The 22,879-nt window shown below is 47.1% G+C and overlaps 1 protein-coding gene across 1 annotated transcript in view; it reads left to right on the top strand.

Annotated features, from left to right (window-relative positions):
- Window positions 1–22,879, top strand: part of ATG16L2 (autophagy related 16 like 2) — a 64,447-nt gene that overhangs the window by 26,004 nt on the left and 15,564 nt on the right. The window contains exons 6-11 of the mRNA XM_054974518.1: window positions 2,524–2,589; window positions 3,971–4,066; window positions 5,778–5,840; window positions 8,742–8,850; window positions 10,407–10,512; window positions 13,933–14,003. Of these exons, the coding sequence (XP_054830493.1) occupies window positions 2,524–2,589; window positions 3,971–4,066; window positions 5,778–5,840; window positions 8,742–8,850; window positions 10,407–10,512; window positions 13,933–14,003 (511 nt within the window). The remainder of the gene's footprint in view (window positions 1–2,523; window positions 2,590–3,970; window positions 4,067–5,777; window positions 5,841–8,741; window positions 8,851–10,406; window positions 10,513–13,932; window positions 14,004–22,879) is intronic.

Here is a 22,879-nt window from a genome sequence, read left to right as displayed (position 1 = left end):
AGGGGAGGAGTGGAAAGGGGGCTTCGGAAGCTGGTTTCTTTTTTCTTTTTGGTTTACCATCCCTTCCCTCCCAGCTGGATTGTGATGCCATCTGGCTGGCCTGTTGTCATGTATGCAAGCATCCATGCCATTGTTGTGTTCTGCATCTTATACTGAGAGTGATCTAAGCATCCGTGCCATTATCGTGTTCTGCATCTTACACTTCATCTTATACTGATATAATGCCAAAATTAGATACAGTGTTTTATACATTTTATATAAGTCACCTGAGGGCGTCTAGACTGCTAATACTAATGTCCAGAGGATCCAGGGGCCCCTTTGTTATCTCTAAGAAATATACGCTTTCACTTCTGAGTGCCCTTGGACTGGAGCTGCAGCTGTGTACTGAAATGTATCTTTTTCACAGGAGGGAATGATTCCACTCTGTACTTTAAAAAAAAAAATATTTATTTTAAAAAAATTTTATTGGGTGAGTAAAAATTAATATTACAAATTTTCAATTAAAACCCTCACTTCCCTGTTCTCCCACCCTTTCCTCTCCCCCCTTAATCTAAGACTTCCAACAGTTTTCCAACCCACTGTCTGAATCTACTACTTATATCCCCTTTTCTATTCTTAACTGTCTTAACACACTAGTAAAATAGATAATATATATTAGATTAAACAAAACCTAACATGAAACAATCAGTTACATTATGTTTCTAACTTATCTCCTCTCTTCTCTTGTAAAGATCAGTATCTCCTCCTTTCTGCAAAATGAATAGTTATCTAACAACCATAATTGTCCCTTTATGTCCCACTTCTTTTCCAAATACTGTTTTAGTTTACCCCAGTCATTAAGAAATTCTTCTGGATTCTGTTCTCTCAACTTTCTCGTCATTTTATCCATTTCTGCCATGTACAGCAATTTTTGTATCCAATTTTCAATAGATGGTACTTCTGGCATTCCACTCTGTACTTTGTCTAGACTAAACTAATCTGTTCCCATGTAACTTTTTGGGTTTTCACGCCTGAATGCAAACGGCCCAAAAGGTGGGAGAACGTCCCCTATAATCTGTAGTCCTATCGTTTGAATAATCACTTATGCCAAGTTCTACCTACGAGTGTACACCTGAACTGAATAGATCTCTGAATAAAGTTTCTTCAACCAATGCACCTGCGAGCTTGCTGTGAGGGGGCTTGGGGGGGGGGTTCTAACTGCCAGGGACTGCCACCCTAGGACTGCCACCTGTTTGGAGCAGGTGGCCAGACTAGAAGAACCTTTGACTTGATCTGGCAGGATTTTTAAGAACAAGGTAAACCAACTTCAGAGTTGAGGTATGGCTTGAGGATATGTGAGCCAGGCGCTTTGCAGGTGCTAGGCCTATCTGGGTCTGATCCAGCTTGCACAGGGGAACTCCTGGGAAATTTGTGCACTTTGCCTTGAGTTTCAGGATGGAAGACAAGTGGGGTAAGAATGAATAGATACCTATATGCTCCACCTTTCTGTTTTCATAAGCTAAAAAGCCACACTCCAAAAAGCCACCCAGAACAAACGGGTCTTATAGTGCTTCTGAAAAATATTACAGCTCGACTTTTAGCAACCCCCTGGGAATTTCATAGTTGGTTTTTTTAAATGTGTAACAGTATACATTCAGTTTAATGCAACTTTAAAAAATTCTCCAAGTGCTTTCTACTTAAGATATCAGCTGCTTTGGAAACGACTGTTTTTGCAAAGATCAGAAGATTACAGAATAAATGATATTTTCTAGCTAGCCAAATAAAGAAAAGCAATCACTCAAGGTTTTGACATAAGTTCTCAAGGAGATGCAAAAATCATTTAAACAAAGCCAAAAAAATCTCTGAAACAAGTTAGTAGGAAGGAGAGCATTGGCAGTTCCTTCATTCATCCGCTGCTGTTAACTCTCAAAGCAATCGGAGGGCTTTGCTATAGAAAGACGTTGGAATTTCACAGTTGAACAATTTTGAAAAATGCCTCATGATACCAGGCCACTGACAGCAGAGTCTGGTGGTGGCAGCACATTGGAAACTCCCAAGCAAGGTCTTAAAGCCCTGGCAATCCGCGGGTTGCAGCCTTTGTCCTCCACACTTCCCTTTGGCTAGCAAGAGGGAGAGCCTGTTCCATTTAGACCTCTTGAGGCCAAAAGCGACACAGATGATGACGGGTGTTAATTCCTCCTTTTTCTGAAAGAGGATTTTAAAAAAGATAGTTGACAATTCAGTCGGGATAGCAAACAGGAAGTTCTACTGGGCGCAGGGAGAAGAGGTGCGGCAGTGACCAAGAAAGCGTCCTCCAGTCTTGCTGGCTGCTTTGAACAACGAGAGGAACCGTCCTGGTTGGTTTTGGCCTGCCTTTGTCTCTTCCCGCTTTGCCTGGGAATCACCTTTGAGTGTGTGGGGTCTGGGTCTGTCTGAGCAAATGCTGCAGACCTGGCAGAAGTAGCAGAGCAGGGCAGCGCCAGTCCAGGAGGGGTGCCAGGGGAGTGCCCGGCACAATCTCAATTCCTTTTTCTCTCTTTGCAGGGTAAAGCAGGCCAGGCTGTCCAGGGAGCTGAAGAAGGCCACCAGGAGGCCTGTCGGCATTGAGATGTGAGTCAGGCACAGCACCGTGAAAGGGTGGCTGGGGGTGGACCTCCTGCAGCTTGGGTCTCCCTTGCCCATTGGAGCAATAGCAAATAATAGCATAATAATAATGTTCGATTTACATACCACCCTTCAGGACAACTTAATGCCCACTCAGAGCGGTTTACAAAGTATGTCATTATTATCCCCACAACAAAACACCCTGTGAGGTGGGTGGGGCTGAGAGAGCTCCGAGAGAGCTGTGACTAGCCCAAGGTCACCTAGCTGGCTTCAAGTGGAGGAGTGGGGAATCAAACCTGGTTCTCCAGATTAGAGTCCTGCCGCTCTTAACCACTACACAGAACTGCCTCTCAAAGAAGGCAATGAAACCACTCAGATACAATTGTTTCCTTATCTGTTACTGCCCATGTTCCCCACTCTTCCTCCAAAGAGACCAGGTTCTCTTGGGGACTCCGTCTGGCATAGAAGGAAGAGCACGGAGCAGGTCTTAATTGATACTTTAATTACTGAGACCTCAGAGCTTCTGTATAATTACGGCCCCCCGTGGAGGGTGTGTTGCCTGTGGACTGCAGGGCTGAACCGGAGCATTATTGGCTCGGGTTCTGTGGGGCCTGGAGTCCTGTGTGCTTCCCAGTGCTAGCTGCTTAGCCCCTGCCAGGGGACTACATAGGGGGCTCCTCCCCTGTGAGACTTTGAGAGCCCCCTACTTGTTGTCTCATAATTTTGATAGAGTTGCACACTAAATTATTTCCTTGGGGGTTACTAAGTGTAACTAAATCAGGAAACTCTTTTATCTCCCAGTCCACCCCATTTTCTAGTGCCGTCGCACTCTGCCCACTGGTGCCTGTTCTGTGGGCTTCCTTGCCTATTTCAGCAGGACACTGTCTACCCCTCACCTGCAGACGGGGCTCCCAGTTTTGCCGCTCTGTCCCATGTTGGTCTTGGAACAATGAGTAATAAACACCATGGCTACCTGAAATAGTAAAGAGTCCAGTAGCACCTTTAAGATTAACCAACTTTATTGTAGCATAAGCTTTCGAGAACCACAGCTCTCTCCACCAGATGCATGGTTCTCGAAACCTGACGATGCATCTGACAAAGGGAGCTGTGGTTCTCGAAAGCTTATGCTACAATGAAGTTGATTCGTCTTAAAAGTGCTGCCGGACTCTTTACTGTTTTGCAACTACAGACGAACATGGCTAACTCTTCTGGCTCTATGACGATGGCTGCCTGAGTGTCTCTTGGCAACTGATGGGCATTGGCTGTACCCAAACGTCGATTGCTGCTTTGCCGTTGTTTCATATGTAAACCCATGATGACAGGTGGGAAGTCTTAGGCACTTGGCAAGCTTGTGTGTTCTCATTTACTGCACGCTCTTCCTCATTAGAGAAGCGGGAGAAGGGAAGGCAGAGGAGCAGAAGATGTCCGGGGGAGCCGTTCCTGAGCGGGAGAGCCGTGAGAAGCTGTGGAGAAGACCCTTCAGGTAAAATACGCCCCGCAGAGGGATCGGCCCATGTGGAAGGGTGCGCAAGTCCAATGGATTTCTTCTCTGCTTCAGCGCATGGGGGTTTTTGAGAACAATCTCTCAGGATCAACACGTTTCCAGTCCGCCTGGGCAAAACTTTTAAAAGGGGATAGAGATGGAATCTTTAAAAGCCTCCACCACTGGGAAGGGCTTGGCTTCATCCCCCTGCTGGGCTGCCTGGCTTCACTAGACCCTCTTCAGATGACTCGCTTGCCCACAGCATTCCTCCTCCCCCCCCCCTTTGTCTAGGGAAAGAAATGTTCGGATTATGCCAGGGGGGAGGGGGTGGCCACTTCCAGGGACATGACAGAGCGAAGTTGCAGGGAAGCCTGCTATGTGGAAGCCCCGTTGCCGCTGGGCCTTATCTGCAGCTGCACCAGAAAAGCGCACAAGCCTCTCGCTATGTAGAAACTACCCGAGTCAGTCTGGTGCAGTTATTCAAATGTCAGATTAATAAAGAGTCCAGTAGCACCTTTAAGACTAACCGACTTTTTTGTAGCATAAACTTTCAAGAGCCACCGCTCTCTTCGTCAGATGCATGCATCTGACAAAGAGACCTGTGGCTCTCGGAAGTTTATGCTACAATAAAGTTGGTTAGTCTTAAAAGTGCTACTGGACTCTTTACTATTTTGCTACAACAGACTAACACGTCTAACTCCTCTGGATCTAATGTCAGATTAGACATTCTGAAATTTCGAATTTCTAAGCTGACATTCTAATCATATCAGAATTTCCAGAAAAATGGAAAGTATTTTTGATTATATAGCCAATAATTAAGAACAATTATTACTAGATATAAAGATAGACGGGAAGACATTCAAATAGAAGTGAAAAACTAAGAACGTATACAAACAAGCTCTCTATAGATAAATGATTTAACTGAGGATTATATGATTTAAATGATAGTAGTTTATTCAATATGTTTTTTCTTTTCTTTTTTTGGTATGATTTAGATGATTGTGTTTAGGTTTTTTGTATGATTTAGAAACTCGTAGATACTGTTGTAGTGGATGATTGTAGAGGTATGACTTACTTATTTATTTAGACTTATATTCCACTCACCCTGCAAGCGGTCTCAGAGCGATTTACAACCCAAAAATATAAAATCAAACAGGGCAACATAAAAATTTATTAAAAACATCAATATACAATTCATTAAAACAGCGGCGCACATATTGCACAACCCTCCAGTAGCAACAAATCTGTGGGGTGGGATGGCCGATTGAGAAAGGCAGAAAAACCCAGGGGCGCCCCCTGTGGCAGGAGGCTGGTGGGATGATCATATGATTGTGATTTTTGTTTTGTGTTGTTTGGAGTTTGCTAACTGAAATAAAAATTTTAAAAATAAAAAAGCATGTCAGAGTAGGAGATCCAGGTTTAAATCCCTGCTCAGTGGGTGACCTGGGCCAGCCAGTGTCTCCCAGCCAAACCAACCCCACAAGATTGTTGTAAGGGAAGGGGAAAATATATACATCAGTCTGAGCTCTTTGTAGGAAGGGAGGGATTAAAAAATAGACTTAATAGGGAGGCGTGTCCCTCTAGCCGTTCAACGAGGAAGCTGGCAGTCCGTATTCTCCCCCTGCCCGGTGCAGCTGTCCATCTCCTGCCTGACGCATTCCACTTCCCCGTTCACGCTTTGCTCATCATTTCCCTTTGGCTTTTTGTTTAGATCTGCCTCCGCCACCTCCATGACCCTCACCAGATATGTGGATGCTTTCAAGGGTTTGTTTGAGTAAGTGGGCCGCACCCTCTGTGTGTTTAATGTCACTTGGCTGGGGAATGTCATGGAATTGCCGCAAAACATCAAGATCTGGAGTCTTTTTAAAAATATATTTAAATAGAGAGAGAGAGAGAGAGAGAGAGAGAGAGAGAGAGAGAGAGGTGGTGGTTGGAGATCTCCTGTGGGGGGAAATATATATATTCACTATATATATGGCTGGAGATCTCCCAGGATTACAGCTGGTCTCCAGGCCACAGAGATCAGTTCACCTGGAGAAAATGGCTACTTTGGGGGGTGGACTCTATGGAATTATACCATGCCAAGGTCCTTTCCCTCCCCAAACCCCACTGTCTCCAAGTTTCACCCCCCAGATCTTCAGGAATTTCCCAACTTGGAGCTGGTATATTAAAATACAGAGTACACAAAACATATCTTAATCAGAGTTCATCAATATTAAAGTGAAGATTTTATACACACACACACACACACACACAGAGGACTTTTTTCTGGGAAAAGAGGTGGTGGAACTCAGGACCACACAATGACGTCACTTTGCGTCAACTGGAACAAGGAGGGAGTTTTTTAAAGTTTAAACCACCCTCGGCAAAAATGGTCACATGGCTGGTGGCCCCGCCCCCTGATCTCCAGACAGAGGGGAGTTGAGATTGCCTTCCACGGCGCTCGGCAGCACGGAGGGCAATCTAAACTCCCGTCTGTCTGGAGATCAGGGGGCGGGGCCATCTGCCATGTGACCATTTTTAAGAGGTGCTGGAACTCCGTTCCACCGTGTTCCAGCTGGAAAAAAGCCGTGTGTGTGTGTCTGAAGTCATTTCCAGGGCTAGCCTTTCACTGGATCAGCTCTGCTCAATAGTGTAGGCAACCAGCTTCAGAGTCACACAGAACTCATCTTCACATTAACAAACATATTATTAGCAAATAGGGTTTCAAAAAAACTTTGATCAGACTCTTGAAACTCATGTGAAATGCTAACAACTTTACTGTAAGCAAAAGTTTTGTGCAGTCTTATGTGCATGCTCCCAATGTTAGATCCATCTGCGAAACTGAAAATACAGTTTTCAAGTTGGGATTTTCAAAACTTAAAAACTACTATATTATATTATATTTTGGGGGAAGACAAGTTTTGTCATCAGCGTTGTGTATTTAAACATTTCTAATGTAGATGCCTTTCTGAAGGGGTCAGTCCATTCACTTGGTGTTGTCTTTATGGGCTCCAGGGTTTGAATCCAGTAGCACGGTAGAGGCCAACAAGGTACCAAGTATCTGAAGAAGGAAGCTTTGACTCTTGAAAGTTCATACACTGAAAACCGTGTTGGTCTTTAAAGTGCCACTGGACTCAAATTCTGCTGTTCTACTGCAGACCAACATGGTCATCTACCTGGAACTATCTTTGTGGGCCCCATTGAATAAATGTGGCTTGTGAGGTGGGAGGGAGTGCACGGGGGCTAATAGCTGTTATGCACAATGCACAGTTAAGACCCTCTTCCCAAGCCATGAACTCTGCACTCCCAGCTGCAGAGGTGGTGCGGGTGGTAAACAGACAGGACTTTTTCAGGGGTGGTACCTCACCTGTGGAATGCCCTCCCCCTAGAGGCTCACGTGGCACCTTCCTTACTTTCCTTTAAGTGCTAGGCCAAAACATTTCTTTTCCCCCCACAGACTATTAACTAGCTGTTTTTATAATCTGCTTCTAACCTGAGGATTGTCTTATGGGTATGTTTTGTGTTGTTTTATGTTTCTGGTCTGTTTTATTTTTGAGGATTTCTTTTATTATTATTATTGCATTGGATTTTCAACTGCCTCTATCAGGTCTCTAGAGAGGTGGCATATGCATTTGGCAATGAAACAATTACATAATGACTTTTTGATGTATTTTATGCTCGTGTACATTCTATATTGTAAGCTGCCTTGCGCTCCTGTAAGGTGGAAAGGCAGCGAATTAATATTTTAAATAAACAAGTAAACAAATAAGTTACCCACAACTATTCTCTTTCGTCTCCTCTGTTGCACCTCCATTCTGTCTCAGCACAAAAGATGATATTTCCCACATCTTAAGGCTGAATTCACACATGCTTTTAAAAAGACTTTTCCTTGGAGACAAGAAAGGCGTTTTTAATGCATTCCCCCCCAGAAGAGGAATCTGTTGACGGCCACTCACTAAGGTTGATGCACAGTCACTTTTCAGCCATCCTGTCTCTGGCAGAGTAGGGCCGATTCCAGACGGGCACAAATAGAGCGAGTGCTTTCGCTTTTTCAGCGGCCTCACTTGTAAAAGCCTGCAATTTCCTGTCCCGGCTTACCTGCGGTCCATGGCGCTCAGTTGCGCTCTATAAGCAGACAGTGTGAACGCGGTATTGCGGGTTTGCACACTTCTGGACTCTTCGTCGCCGCAGAGAGGCCCTCCCCTTTCCCTCCTTCCTTTGCCGGCCGGCCGGCAACAATATTCCCTTAATTTTTTTTTTAAACCGGGCGCCATTTTCGCAGTCGCACGTTTGCGCACATCGAACTGCGCAAATGTGCACAAACGCACAAAAGCGCACAAAAGTCAATGCTGCATATTCGCATACCTGCACGTTTGCGCATTTGCGCAAAACATGTAAAAAAAATTTTTAAAAAAACCGAAATGCAAACCAATGAAGGCCCCCCAACATCAACTGTGACGGGGAGGAAACAACCAATCCCGTGTACCTCAGTTGGCCGTGCGAACATCCGGAAGCGGGACGGCATGGCATGCTGCGAGACAAAGCAGATGGAGACGAAAGTGAAGGCGTGGCCGGTAAGCGATTATTTCCGCAGAAAAACCGCAATTTCTGGCAATCTGGAATCGGCCTAGGTATGCTTTTGGCCACGAGTAGAGCAAGGCTCTCACCCAGAACTTTCTCTTGCTGTGGTTAGTTTCAGGATGAAGCGTGGGAATTCGGTCAGCAGTTCTTCAGTGGACCACTATTGCTGCCTGCCCTCTTGTGTAGCTGCCTGCCTCCCCTCCACAGTGAGCGATGCCAAGGTAAATCACCCCCTCCCCAGCTCCTGCCGTGATGCCGCCTCTTGCCGTTCAATGCCCCCCCCCCTCGTTTTGGAGTGTCAGATTAATTTGAATGTGAAAAATCAAATTTTGAAATACGTTCTCTGGGATGAAGCAACCCAGATCTTCAAACTCAGATACGTGACCAATAAGTCTACGTTAAAATGTTGTAGTTCACGTAGTATTTCTAGCTCTGTCTATATGGTGCCCAAATCCTTTGACAGGAAGTCTGTCTGCAGCGAATCTCCCCACACCTAAATCACATGCTGGTGTAAGAGGAAGGAAACTTTTGTCCCCCGAGGATCTGCCCCAGAGTTCTCTTGGGAACCTGCCGTCTCTTTCCTAAATGCCAGTGCCAGGTTGAGAGTCTCTGGGGTTCTCACTCTGGGAGGAATCCTCTGTTTAGTTCTGTGACGAGGAGCACTCCGCATGTAAAGGAATACGCATGCGTGAAGCTCCCCTGCGTTCAGAATGGTAATACACATTATGAATTACCGAGGGACGCTCAAGTGCTGGATTTTATGCATAGCCCCCAATTCACATTAGGGTTGCCAGTCCCCCCCCCAGGGCCATGGGTTCCCTGCTCCCACCCCTCACCCCGTACCCCCCCCTTTCCTGGCCGGCAGGGGAAGCATGGGCCTCCTGGGGGCAGAATTGGCCCGAATCAGGCCCAGTTCACACACACACACACACACGCCACAGAGTGTGGGAGTGCTCCTGAGGGCACCTGCACCCACACGATGATGTCACTTCCAGGAAGTGATGTCATTGTGTGAGCATGGGTACGTGTGCAACCTCCGACAGAACACGTAGATGCTGGGCCCCCCAGGTAGGTGCTGGGCCTGAATCAGGCCCAGTTCACACACTCACCCGCCACAGAGTGTGGGAGTGCTCCTGGGGGCACCTGCACTCACACAATGACGTCACTTCCCAGAAGTGATGTCATTGTGCAAGCACAGGTACGTGTGCAACCTCCGACAGAACAGGTAGGTGCTGTGCCCCCCACCTCCTGCTGGGAGGACAAAGGGACCTGGCAACCTGAAGTCACCTGCCGGCTGTGTCTTGCTTGGCTACTTTGCTCTGTCTTCCCAGCGAGAACTCTCAGGGATGGACACTGTAGAGCAAGGACTTTAGGCTCCTCTGACTCCCCAGTCTGCATTTCTTTAAGGGGTGAGAAAGTGGCAAGATCTGCATTTCAGTGAATGGAGGTGGGAGGTGGGGGGAAGCTGGGAATTTGGCAGCTCTAAACAGCCAGGGAGACTTTTAGCAGTGGAGGAAGAACTGATATTGAACGTGTGAAATATTCACGCGGAGCACATTGAAGTGTGACTGTACGAGCGAGTGCATGAGAAGTTGGAGGGGGGACACGTGAAGTGAGGTTCACTTGAGCATCTCTTGGTACTTCATAACATGTATTTCCACCCTAAGATGAACGGGGAAAGCTGGTGTTTGCATATGCTTGGAAAGTGCTGGGGTTTTGCTCCTACGTGCCTGGGTGGTGCCTTGAGGCCTACTTTATCCCCTTCCTGCCTCCCCAGGCAGCCCACCTCTCTGAGATCAACGCCATCAAGTTCAGCCCCAATTCGGGCATGGTGGCCACTGGTGGAGCAGACAGGCTGATCAAACTGTGGAGCGTGGCTGGAGGTAAGAGGGTGGTTGGGGGGAAGCTCTCTCCCATGACTGACTAGCAGAAGTAGGATTGTAACAAGCAAAAGTGTTTAGGGATCCTTTCAGTCATCCACTGGGAGTGGAAGATTGCTCTCCTCATCCCCTGAGATCCTTGTATCCAGTTCTGGGTTTTCTTCCTGTTCCAGCTTCTTAATTTTTAAAAACTCTGTTCTTGTGTGATCTTGCAACTGAAAAATTGCTTATGAATTCAGATTTTTAAGGTTGTCGGCATTTTGGTTTTTTAAGCATTTTGTTTTCTATCCCTCATGGGTTTTGCAACCAACCAGGAATTATCTGCAAAAAGGATCTAGCAACCCAGGGCTGGAAATTCTGCCCCTTGCCCAGTGGTCATTTCTTCCTGGCTGCCGATAAGATTCCTCTCCAAACCCTCCAACAATCATTGATTTATCCAGTCCTTCCCTTAGACATCCCTTGTTGCTGTCCCAAATCCCGAAATCTAGAAGCCCTCATGGTGCTTCAAGTGGAATTAAGTTTATCCGAAATGTGACGCAAGAGTTGTGTGAGTGAGTTTGTTTGCATGGCTTGACATTGCTTTTCCCTCCCCTGGGTCTCAGCCCTGCTTTGCATCTTCCCTCACTTTCCCCAGGCAGCTTCAGCCCAGTTCCTGGCTGCTACCCTGGGTGTGCATGGCCCAATGCCTGCCAGAAACTCTTCCTATAAGCTTGCTGGCAGGATGCCTGGAGGACGGGCAGATTGGAAGCTTGCAAGGATGTTGTGAGAACAGTTGCTGAAAGGTGCTGAGGACAAAGGTGGTTTCTGCATGGGAACAGGCTTGTGTGGTTTTCCATATTGTGGGGAAATAGTAAAAAGTCCAGTAGGACCTTTAAGACTAACCAACTTTGTTGCAGTATAAACTTTCGAGAGCCACAGCTCTCTTCGTCAGATGCATCTAACAATGCATTTGACCAAGAGAGCTGTGGCTCTCGAAAGCTTATGCTACAGTAAAGTTGGTTAGTCTTAAAGGTGCTACTGGACTCTTTACTGTTTTGCTACTACAGATCTGGATCTAGGACCATATTGAGCCAGTTTGGTGTAGTGGTTAAGAACACGGGACTCTAATCTGGAGAGCCGGGTGTGATTCCCCACTCCTCCACTTGAAGCCAGGTGGGTGACCTTGGGGCAGTCACAGCTTCTAGCTCTCTCAGCCCCACCCACCTCACAGGGTGTTTTGGTGCGGGGATTATAATAACATGCTTTGTAAACTGCTCTGAGTGGGTGTTAAGTCATCATGAAGGGCGGTATATAAATTGAATGTTGTTATTATACACACACACACACAACCTTTATTGGCATGTCAGAGTGAAAAAAGGTACATTAAAATTAGTTGATAGCTTCCCTGATACAGATTGCAGATTGAAGAAAACTAGCCACGTTAGAGGTTATAGAAAAGTTGTGACCAGATAGTAATCACTGGACCCTGACATTATCAGAAAGGCCGCACCATGAATAAAGGAGGGAGTTCAAAAGTTTGTCTCGGATCTTAGAATAAAATTTGCTATTATTATTATAATATTATTATTATTGTGGGGCAGCTGCTGATGTGGTGCAGCAGCAGTGGGGCTTCCACGTGGCTGGTTACCCTGTCCCAGTCCCCTATCAGTGGCCATCTCTCTCCCTTGGGCTACTGGGGCTCTTAAATTTTTTTAAAAATTGGCAGTTGAATATCATATTGATATAACATAATGATCCGTATATTGGGTTTTTGAATTACCAGCTTTCACTGTTAAACGATGCAAGTCTCTAGCCCCTTTCATTGCAGAGAAATGTCTTTCCCCTTGTATCTCTTCAGCTAAAGGGGTTAGAGACCAGCTTTTTAAAAAGTGAAAGTGGGAATTCAAATAACCTGATACACAGATTGTTATAATAATATTCACTAACCTTTTTTTTTAAAAAGCTCCCTGTGGTGGCAAGACCAGTGAAAATGGCTGCTATGTGGGCTGGAAAATCTGAACTTCTCCACCCACGTGGCAGCCATCCAGTCTTCACTGTGATCTTTCCCAAGACTTCGCAGCAAAGCAGGTTTGAGAAAGATCAGAAAAAGCCAGGGAAATCCTGCGAGGTACACAAATGCACCACGATGCTGGGAGGAAGCAGGAAAAAACCCTGCTTCCCAACAGCACTGAACCCGTGCCGGATCATCTGTGTCGAAATGGACAAGGAGGGGAAGGAAAAGTAAACCTGGGAAGTTTCCAAACAGTGACACACTTGCCCTGCTCACTCCAGTCCAGTCAGCGACGAAGGGACTTGCAACTGGGCTCCACGCAGCATTATAATGCGGCACTCGCGCACCCTCAGATCCACAGAGTGCCCACCCATTTCCACCCAGGGTGTCTTTGTTTGGAAATCTGTCCCATTCGGCAAACGTCCCCATTTCTTCCTGCCACAGTCCCTTCGCATTATTTTTGTCTTTGAAATTCAGATCTGAAAAAAGACAGAAAAGCAATACTGGAATGACGTGCAGAAATGGCCTCCTCTGGTTTCTCAGTAAGAACGAAATGAATGAATAATGAACATTCCAGACTAAGCGGCTGGCATGGAAGGAACTTCTGTGGCCTTTCCGTCTTTTTCCACCCTCCCGTTCCAGAGGCAAGAAACAGGGCTGAGCTCAGAAGCTCAGAAAGTTTTTCTCCTTTAGAGGGTGGTAGTAATTTTATTTCAGCTGTCTTGCAATTCGGCAATCCTGCCCATAGTTTTAAACAGGGTTTTTTTTCAGCAGGAACGTGGTGGAACGGAGTTCCGGCACCTCTTGAAAATGATCACATGGCCGGTGGCCCCGCCCCCTGATCTCCAGACAGAGGGGAGGTTAGATTGCCCTCCGCGCCAATCTAAACTCCCCTCTGTCTGGAGATCAGGGGGCGGGGCCACCAGCCATGTGACCATTTTCGCCAAGGGCAATTTAAACTTTAAAAAACTCCCCCCTTGTTCCAGCTAACCTAAAGTGACGTCATTGTGCAGTCCTAAGTTCCACCACCTCTTCCCCGCCCCCCTGAAAAAAGCCCTGGTTTTAAAGGTCGTGATTCAGCAGGGGGTTGCCACAGCTGTGCCTCCTGCCCCATTCCTTCCCAGTTCCCATCATTTTCTCTGTTCCTTGTTCCCATCTACTGTACAAATCGCCCCACTGAAGCAAGGAGGATTCAGACCTGGGGAAGAGCTGCCATGTCCAAAACGGCATTGGCTGTATTCACAGTTCAGGGAAGATGGGAGGTAGCAGCAAGTGCTGAGGTGGGAAGTGACATTATCTGCTCTTTGTGGGACCTGCCCTTGGAGACGTTCTTGCCTCTTTTTACCCCTGAAGGCCACACAGCTTGTCACCACTACCGCTCTGTGGCTGCTGGTGGAACTGGCTGGTGAAGTCTCCGTTTCGACTGTTTTCAGGTCGTCTAGAGCACACCCAGACTTTGGAAGGAGCTACTGGGGGCATCACCAACCTCGACTTTGACCCATCGGTAAGTTGGACCTTCAGTGCCTGCTGTTGTTTAGGCGGCTCTGGGAGGCAGCACCCCCCTCTCAAGATGCATATGTGGACCCCTTCCTCACAAAGCATGTTCAGGGTTGGGGTAGTAAGTAGGTCCTGGGGGTGAAGTCCTGGGCAATTCCGAGCTCAAAATAAGCCTTGGCCAAGATCTTCTGGGTTGCAGGTTGTTTTCCACCATGGTTTAAAAAAAAATGGGGAAATTATTTTGCTTACAAAGGATAAAATGCATAAGATGTCTTAGTTTTAGAAACCGGAATAGGATGGTATACTGATATATTGGTATAGATTGGATAGGTTCTGATACGATGGAATTGGTTAAATATCAGAAATGAGGTAGAATGCATGATATGGAAACTCTGGCAAAATAATTAAGCTAGATAGAAACGGTCTGTATAAGACATAGCAGTTGGAATGTACAGGGAGACCACGTGTTTGGACCTTCAGTTGATCTAAAATTGGAGTATTGTGTAGGGAAAAGATCGTATTTAGTCTGAGAAGACACACAGGAGTTGGAATAGGAGATACTATATTGATGAACTCTGATTAAGGTATGTTCTGTGTACTCTGTATTTTATTATTACAACTCTTGTAGCGCAAAATCTTAAATGTTCTTCTGACCCTTTTATTCCCCCTTTTTATATATACAGTTTTATATATATATATATATATAAAGGAAAACTGTTGAAGCTTTTGCTTTTTAGCTTGGAAGCAAAAAGATCTAATAACATTGTTCTTTACGCTGCTCACAACTGGGAACATCTGAGGATTCTGCCCCCCCGACCACCTTTCCCGGCGCTTTCCTGTGATGCATTCCTTTACTTAGGCCATGCTGTTTGCAATGAAGATATCCCAGTGCAAGCTATTTTGCTGGCTGTACACTTTGGCTTGGATTGCGTGAGTTCATATATTCTGTGCAGCTAGACTTGGTAGTATTTCTAGCCTTCTGCTTTTTTATGTTTCTTAAAGCTCTAGCCAATCCTACAGATTACAGTCAACATTGTGAGATCATATACATTGCCTAGCATCTAAGATAGGGGCGATAAGAAACCATTTCTATATCCGATTGTCTTATGGAACTCACTGCCACAAGAGGTTGTCAAAGGCACCAGTTTGTACATCTTTAAAAGAAATTAGACAAATTTGTAATCTAATAATATCCAGCACCTTCCACATCAGGAGACTCAGTCATTCTTAATCGTTCCACTAAGGTGGGGTAATAGATCCAGAGAAGTTAGCCATGTTAGTCTGTAGTTGCCAAATAATAAGAGTCCAGCAGCATCTTTAAGACTAACCAACTTTATTGTAGCATAAGCTTTCAAGAACCACAGCTCTCTTTGTCAGATGCATCGTCAGAGAACTGTGGTTCCCGAAAGCTTATGCTACAATAAAATTGGTTAGTCTTAAAGGTGCTACTAGACTCTTTTTGATCCATGGATCTAGGTGTTGTTGTTGTTGTTGTTGATAGTCTGTCTTTCTCACTGGCACTCCAGGCAGATTACATGTGTGATAAAAGAACTTCGCAGTCAATCAGAGGGAATTACAAAAGATATCAGCCAAGGCCCCTATATTGTGAGCTGAGAAATAGATTAACTACACATAGACCATCTCGCAAATTCATAACAAAGGCAAAATAGTAGAGTCCGGTTGCACCTTTAAGACTGACCAACTTTATCGCAGCATAAGCTTTCGAGAACCACAGCGCTCTTCTGACGATGCATCTGATGAAGAGAGCTGTGGTTCTCGAAAGCTGACGATGCATCTGACGAAGAGAGCTGTGGTTCTCGAATGCTGACGATTCATCTGACGATGAGAGCTGTGGTTCTCGAATGCTGATAATGCATCTGATGAAGAGAGCTGTGGTTCTCGAAAGCTGATGATGCATCAGACAAAGAGAATTGTGGTTCTCAAAAGCTGACAATGCATCTGAAGAAGTGAGCTGTGGTTCTCAAAAGCTTACACCACAATAAAGTTGGTTAGGTTTAAAAGTGTACTATTTTGCAACTACAGACTAACACGGCTAACTCCTCTGGATCTATGACAAACGCAAGATTTGAAGCAAGGGCTTTTTGGATGACAGCACCGTATCCATTCTCTGGTTCTCAGCAGCTACGAACTGCGATGTTCATGTGGGACCTCCATGTTCTAAGGCAATGCATATCTGAATACCAGGAGCGAGGGGCAAGCTACAGGAGAAGGCATCGTCCCTCTAGCCTGCTTGTGAGCTTCCCTGGCTGGCCTTTGCTGCAGATGTGTGTGTATGTGGGGTGTGTGTCTTGGCCTGGTGCTCGGGCCGCCAGCCTCTGGGTAGCAGCTGTAGATCTCCTGGAATTACAACTGATCTCCAGGTAAAAGAGACCCATTCCCTTGGAGAAAATTGCTGCTTTGGAGGTTGGACTTCACGGCACTATACCATGTTGAGGCCCTCCCTTCCCCAAACCCCACCCTCTCCAAGCTCCACCCCTCAAATCTCCAGGAATTTCATATCCAGGAGGTGGCAACCCGATCTAATCCTGCTGGGGCTATTCTTGTATTCTCGCGAAGGGATTGCAGAGCGTCTTTGGACAGAGCGTTTGCAGAGTAGGTGCACAAGAGGGCAGCACACAGCCACGTCCCAGAGCCATTGCCAAGCCAACAGGCTCCTTCCACGACACCCTTCCCTGAACACGAGGTTTGTTTTTTCCCTTCCGTGATGATCCAGGCTAGGGCTGGGGAGGATTTAAGGCCGTGTCAGGCTGGTCGGCAGCTGCAACCACCTGGCCAAAGAGCTTTCAGAGCAAATTCTTGTTAGCTTTCTAAGCTCATTAGTGGGATGGAGGGAGGCTGCCAGAGCTGAACAAAATGTCAGAGGGCTTTGGAAAAGAGGAAGAAAACGATGCATCGAAATATCGACTATGTGTGGGTCTCAGATGGTGACCGGGATGGAGCCAAGGGGATGCTTTTGTATATCTAGACAGAGATGCAGAGCAGTTAGCTGTGTTAGTCTGTAGCTGCAAAATAGTAAAGAGTCCAAGAGCCCCGTGGCGCAGAGTGGTAAGCGGCAGTACTGCAGCCCAAGCTCTGTTCCGGACCTGAGTTCGATCCTGGCGGAAGCCGGGTTCGAGTAGCCAGCTCGAGGTTGACTCAGCCTTCCATCCTTCCGAGGTCGGTAAAATGAGTACCCAGTTTCCTGGGGGTAAAGTGTAGATGACTGGGGAAGGCAATGGCAAGCCACCCCGTAACAAAACGTCTGCCCAGAAAACGTCGTGATGCATCTGACGAAGAGAGCTGTGGTTCTCGAAAGCTTATGCTACAGTAAAGTTGGTTAGTCTTTAAGGTGCTACTGGACTCTTTACCAGATCTGGACAGAGATGCAGAAGGGGCAGTGTAATGATTTCAAGAAATGGGTGCATGTGTCTTTAAATGTTTTAACAGGCAGATATACCCATTGTCTGAGTCTCCTGCTTGCCCTCACAAGTTCAGTCCGGGAAGGGGTCATTGGGAGCGGGCCTGCATGCAGAGGCTGGACGGCAGAGCTCGCTTCAGCTCTCGAGAGTCCTGGGGAAGAGGCCTTTGGCAGGCTGTCTCTCGCCCTTCACTTTGCCGCTTTCAGTTGCTCCCTTCTTTCTTGCAGTGGGTGCTTGTGAGGGGACAGATGATGGACAGAACCCCTGTCCATCATCTTCAAGGCCTCCTGGAGGACTGGGGATGTGCCACAAGATTGGAGAAGAGCAAATGTTATCCCAATCTTTAAGAAAGGGAAGAAGGATGACCCGGAAAACTACAGGCCCATCAGTCTGACTTCTGTTGCTGGGAAGATATTAGAACCGATTTTAAACGGATCAATCTGTAAGCATCTGAAGGACCGCTCAGTGATCCGGGGAAGTCAGCATGGTTTTGTTCCTAACAGATCCTGCCAGACCAACCTGGTTTCCTTCTTTGATCGAGTGACCAGCTTACTGGATCGGGGGAACTCTGTTGACGTGATTCATCTGGATTTCAGTAAAGCTTTTGATAAGCTCCCCCATGACATTCTGATGGGCAAACTGGAAGACTGTGGAGTAGACTATAGGACAGTTCGGTGGATAGGGAACTGGTTGGAGGACCGCACTCAAAGAGTGGTGGTCAACGGCGTTTCATCAGATTGGAGGGAGGTGTCCAGGGGGGTGCCGCAGGGCTCGGTTTTGGGCCCGGTACTTTTCAATATTTTTATCAATGATCTGGATGAAGGAGTGGAGGGGCTGCTCATTAGGTTAGCTGATGATACCAAATTGGGAGGGGTAGCAAACACCCAAGAAGATAGAATTAAAATTCAGCAAGACCTGAATACTCTGGAGAAGTGGGCAGCTGTGAATAGGATGCAATTCAACAAAGACAAGTGCACAGTATTACATCTGGGCCACAAAAATGAGAAGCACAAATACTGGATGGGGGATACACTTCTGGGCAGTAGTATATGTGAAAGGGATCTTGGGGTAAGAGTGGACTGTAAACTGAATATGAGCAGTCAGTGTGATGCGGTGGCAAAAAAGGCTAATTCAATCCTGGGTTGTATCAAAGGGGCCATAGCGTCGAAATCGCAGGAGGTCATAGCCCCTCTCTATACTGCCTTGGTCAGGCCACACCTGGAGTATTGTGTGCAGTTCTGGAGGCCTCACTTCAAAAAGGATGTGGACAAAATCGAGAGGGTGCAGAGGAGAACGACGAGGATGATCAGGGGTCTGGAGACTGAGCCCTACGAGGAAAGGCTGAGGGCCTTGGAAATGTTTAGTTTGGAGAAGAGGAGGTTGAGGGGGGACAGGATTGCTCTCCTGAAATATTTGAAAGGCTGTCATTTGGAGGAGGGCAGGGAGCTGTTCCAGTTGGCAGCAGAGGGTAGGACCTGAAGCAACGGGCTTAAATTACATCCAGAAAGGTACCGGCTGGATATTAGGAAGAACTTTTTCACGGTCAGAGTAGTTCAAAAGTGGAATTAGCTGCCTAGGGAGGTGTTGAGCTCCCCCTCTCTGGCAGTTTTCAAGAAGAGGCTGGACGAATACTTGTCAGAGATGCTTTAGGCTGATCCTGCACTGGGCAGGGGGTTGGACTAGATGGTCTGTATGGCCCCTTCCAGCTCTGTGATTCTATGAGACAGGGAGGGCTAGGGGGTGCACGGTTTGGGGTCTTTGTCAGAAACCCGTTCCAGTCCCCTTGTCCATCACGGCCTCATGAGTTCCTCCCCCCAAGTGGAAAGGTGCGCCATAGCCCTGTCCCTGTGGCTCCTGGTCCTGGACCACCAGGCCGTTTGCTTGGCTTGCCAGGAGCCACGGGGCCTCTCTGCCCGTCTTGCCTCGGGACACTCAAGTGAACCCCACGCACGTGTCCCCCCTCCAACACCCCACGCACTCCCTCGCACAGTCACACTTCAGCTGGCTCCCCGCTAGCAAATAAGTGAGTGGGTGGTCTATAGCAGCAGGCCTTGCCACAAGCCCTGGGCCCTGGCACCAGCCCCACCTCAGGGTATGCCGATACTGGCCCTGCACACATCCCCGTGTTCTCCTTTGTCACAGTAGCTGTTGATCCACAGCTTGCCAAAAAAGGACAAAAGGGGGGGGATTAACCCAAACAACATTGAGCATCAAGGGATGTGTCTTCACAGAATCCCGGAGTCGGAAGGGGCCATACAGACCCATCTAGTTCAACCCCCTGCCCAGTGCAGGATCAGCCTAAAGCATCTCTGACAAGTATTCGTCCAGCCTCTTCTTGAAAACTGCCAGTGAGGGGGAGCTCACTCACTACCTCCCCAGGCAGCTGATTCTACTTTTGAACTACTCTGACGGTGAAAAAGTTCTTCCTAATATCCAGCTGGTACCTTTGTGCATGTAGTTTTAGCCCATTGCTTCGCATCCTACCCTCTGCTGCCAACTGGAACAGCTCCTTGCCCTCCTCCAAATGACAGCCTTTCAAATACTTAAAGAGAGCAATCATGTCCCCCCCTCAACCTCCTCTTCTCCAAACTAAACATTCCCAAGGCCCTCAGCCTTTCCTCGTAGGGCTCATTCTCCAGACTCCTGATCATCCTCGTCGCTCTAGCACCAGTTTAAATCGTTCCTCATGGAACAGACTCAAGGGGTTGCTGTTGGAGACCGGCTTTCTTCAGAGTGTGAGTTCCCTTGCGGGGGTTCCACAGGGTGCAATCTTATCCCCCATTTTATCCAACCTTTATGTAGAGCCTTTAGGAAAAATAATCGGAGCTATGGAATTGGGATGTCGTCAGTATGCAGATGGCACCCGGTTCTGTATGCAACATGGATGGTGAGGCAACACTGAATTAAGAACCAAGAAGGTTAAAGAAATCCCAATCATAGGGCTGAATATTAAAATATCTAAATGCAGAGCATAAATGTATATCAGTATTCAACAAAATGCATGCATTTATTACAGGATAATATAAAAATCATTACAGCTTGCCTCCATTGGAGTCTGTTTCACTCTCTGCCACCGGCAGATGTGATAAGGAGCAGCCCTGCCCTGAAGGGATGTGGTGTCAGCATATCTAATCGCAAAAAGCTTGGAAAGAAGCAGTTATCTGCCTGCGCCATAAAAAAATCCCTAGACAAAAATGATGTGACCCGTTTTCAGACACTCTCCAATCTGCCCTTTTTAGGCAAAGTGGTAGAACCGTGGCAGACCAACTCGAGCGCTTCTCGGATAACTCTCGCGCTCCGGACTCTTTTCAGTCTGTTTTCAAGCTAGGCTATGGGATGAAGATGGCCCTGGTGGCTTTAGTTTGTCTGAATGTAGTCAAAGGCCATGCTTCTTTGTTGCTCCTTCTGGATCTAGCTGCAGTCTCTGATACAGTAGATCATGCCGTCCTCTTGAGGCGTTTGGAGGCCGAAGGGGGCGTCAAGGGATGTGCTTTGCACTAGTTTAGATCGTTCCTCATGGAACAGAATAAAAGGGTTGCTGTTGGAGACCAGCTTTCTTCGGAGTGAGAGTTCTCTTGCGGGGTTCCACAGGGTGCAATCTTATCCTTCCGTTTTTCCCAACCTTTATGTAAAGCCTTTAGGAAAAATAATCGGAGCTATGGAATTGGATGTCATCAATATGCAGATGGCACCCGGTTCTATATCTCTCTATTCAAATCCCCTGGTGATGCAGTGGAGGTTTTAAGTTGTTGCCAGACTGCTGTGGTTAAGTGGCTGAAAACAAACAAATTGAAACTGAACTAGGGTCCCCTGGTGTCCAAACTGGGGGACAGGGGGTATCGTGGGGGGGGGGGAGTTTGCACATGGGGGGAATTTACCATGCGCACACGTGCTCCAGAGCCTTCGTTGTCAGGCCAGGAATTACATCATTCCCGGTGTGACAACGAAGGGGAGCCCCCAGCCCTGTGGGGGTATTTTGCTAATGCTACAGTGAAGGCTCCGGAGAGCACAGGAGCACACTTCAGAGGTCCCAGGCTCCATTTCCACTCTCTGCCAGCCAGGTAAGAGGTGGCGAGGGGCAGAGGCTGGGAACGGGGGGTCCCCCATCCCCACTCCCACCAGGGGACTGGGAATCTTAAACTGAACCTAGACAAGACAGAAGTGATGCCGGTTGGGGAGGTGGAGATCTTGCAGGCCACTGTACTCCCCGCTTTCGATGGGAGGTCATCTGACCCTTGCAGACTCAGTGAAGAGCCTAGGCATTGTCCTGGATCCCGTGCGACTGGTAGGAAAGCAAGTTAAGGCACCTGCAAAAAAAGTTTTCTGCAAACTCAGTCTATCCTGGAAGATGCTCCCCTATGCTGGCACAGCCAATCTGGCCACTTGGAACCATGCCATGGTAACATTGAGACTTGACTACTGCATTGCACTCTACACAGGTCTTCCCTCGGAGTCTCTAGTTAGTGCAAAACGCAACAGCTCCATTATTATCAGGAGCCAGGCGAAGCATGCATATTACTCCCATTCTGCAGTCACTCCATGGGCTACTCATCAGTTACCAGGCTCAGTTCAACATACTGGCTCTCATATACAAGGCCCTTCATGGCCTTGGTCTCTCATATCTCTGGGACTGCATTTCTCCCTATGCTCAGCCATGGCAGCTCCACTCATCTGAAAAAGGCCTTCTGCAGGTGCCACTCTGCAAATGGGCAGAATCAGCTGCCTGTACATGAGCTTTCTCTGTAGTGCGCTCCACCTTGGAGAATGTCATCCCTGAGTACCTCAGGAAAGCACCCACTTCCTGGTTTTCCATAAACTGTACAAAACTGAGTTATTCGGGGGAGCTTACTTACACAGGCTGTGTTATAAGGAAATGGTTCAAAGAGATCCTTTGATAAAGGGATAGGAACTGTAGACTGTACTACTGAGCACTGTCTGTTACTGTATATTCCTCCCAGGCCATTTCCATGTCATTTAATACATCATGTCAAATTGCTTCTGTAGTTTCAGCTCCAACTTGGATTTCTGTTTGTTTTCCAAATTTCTCCAATCTGTACCCTATTGCCCAGTTTATTGAATTTCCCAGCTGTCGATCATATTGAATTACACAGTGCAATCCACCTTGAGTCTCGGTGAGAAAGGTGGACCATAAATAACATACATAAAAATAAATAAAATAGACCGGAAGGGGAACTTGCTATGCTAGGCTAGCTCACTGAGACGGTCAGCCTGGCACGTGGAAAACGAGTGTATTGTGCGGAAGAAACTGCTGTGGCTTCCCTGATGTCCTACTTTTCTATATTGGGCAATGACTTTTTTTTGTTAATGTGAATCCCTGAGGTCTGAAGTGCTTCAAACTGACCACCTATGTGAGACTCAGACTTTCCTCTGCTGAAGGTCGAGGCAACCACTGAGAATCTGATAGCAGCTTATAACTTGCAGGAACTTGATTTGGGGAGGTGCC

This window comes from Eublepharis macularius, chromosome 3, assembly GCF_028583425.1.
Source record: "Eublepharis macularius isolate TG4126 chromosome 3, MPM_Emac_v1.0, whole genome shotgun sequence".
In the NCBI taxonomy this organism is placed as follows: domain Eukaryota; kingdom Metazoa; phylum Chordata; class Lepidosauria; order Squamata; family Eublepharidae; genus Eublepharis; species Eublepharis macularius.
The sequence above is the reverse complement of the archived record's forward strand: the minus strand, read 5'-3'. Positions and strand labels throughout refer to the sequence as shown.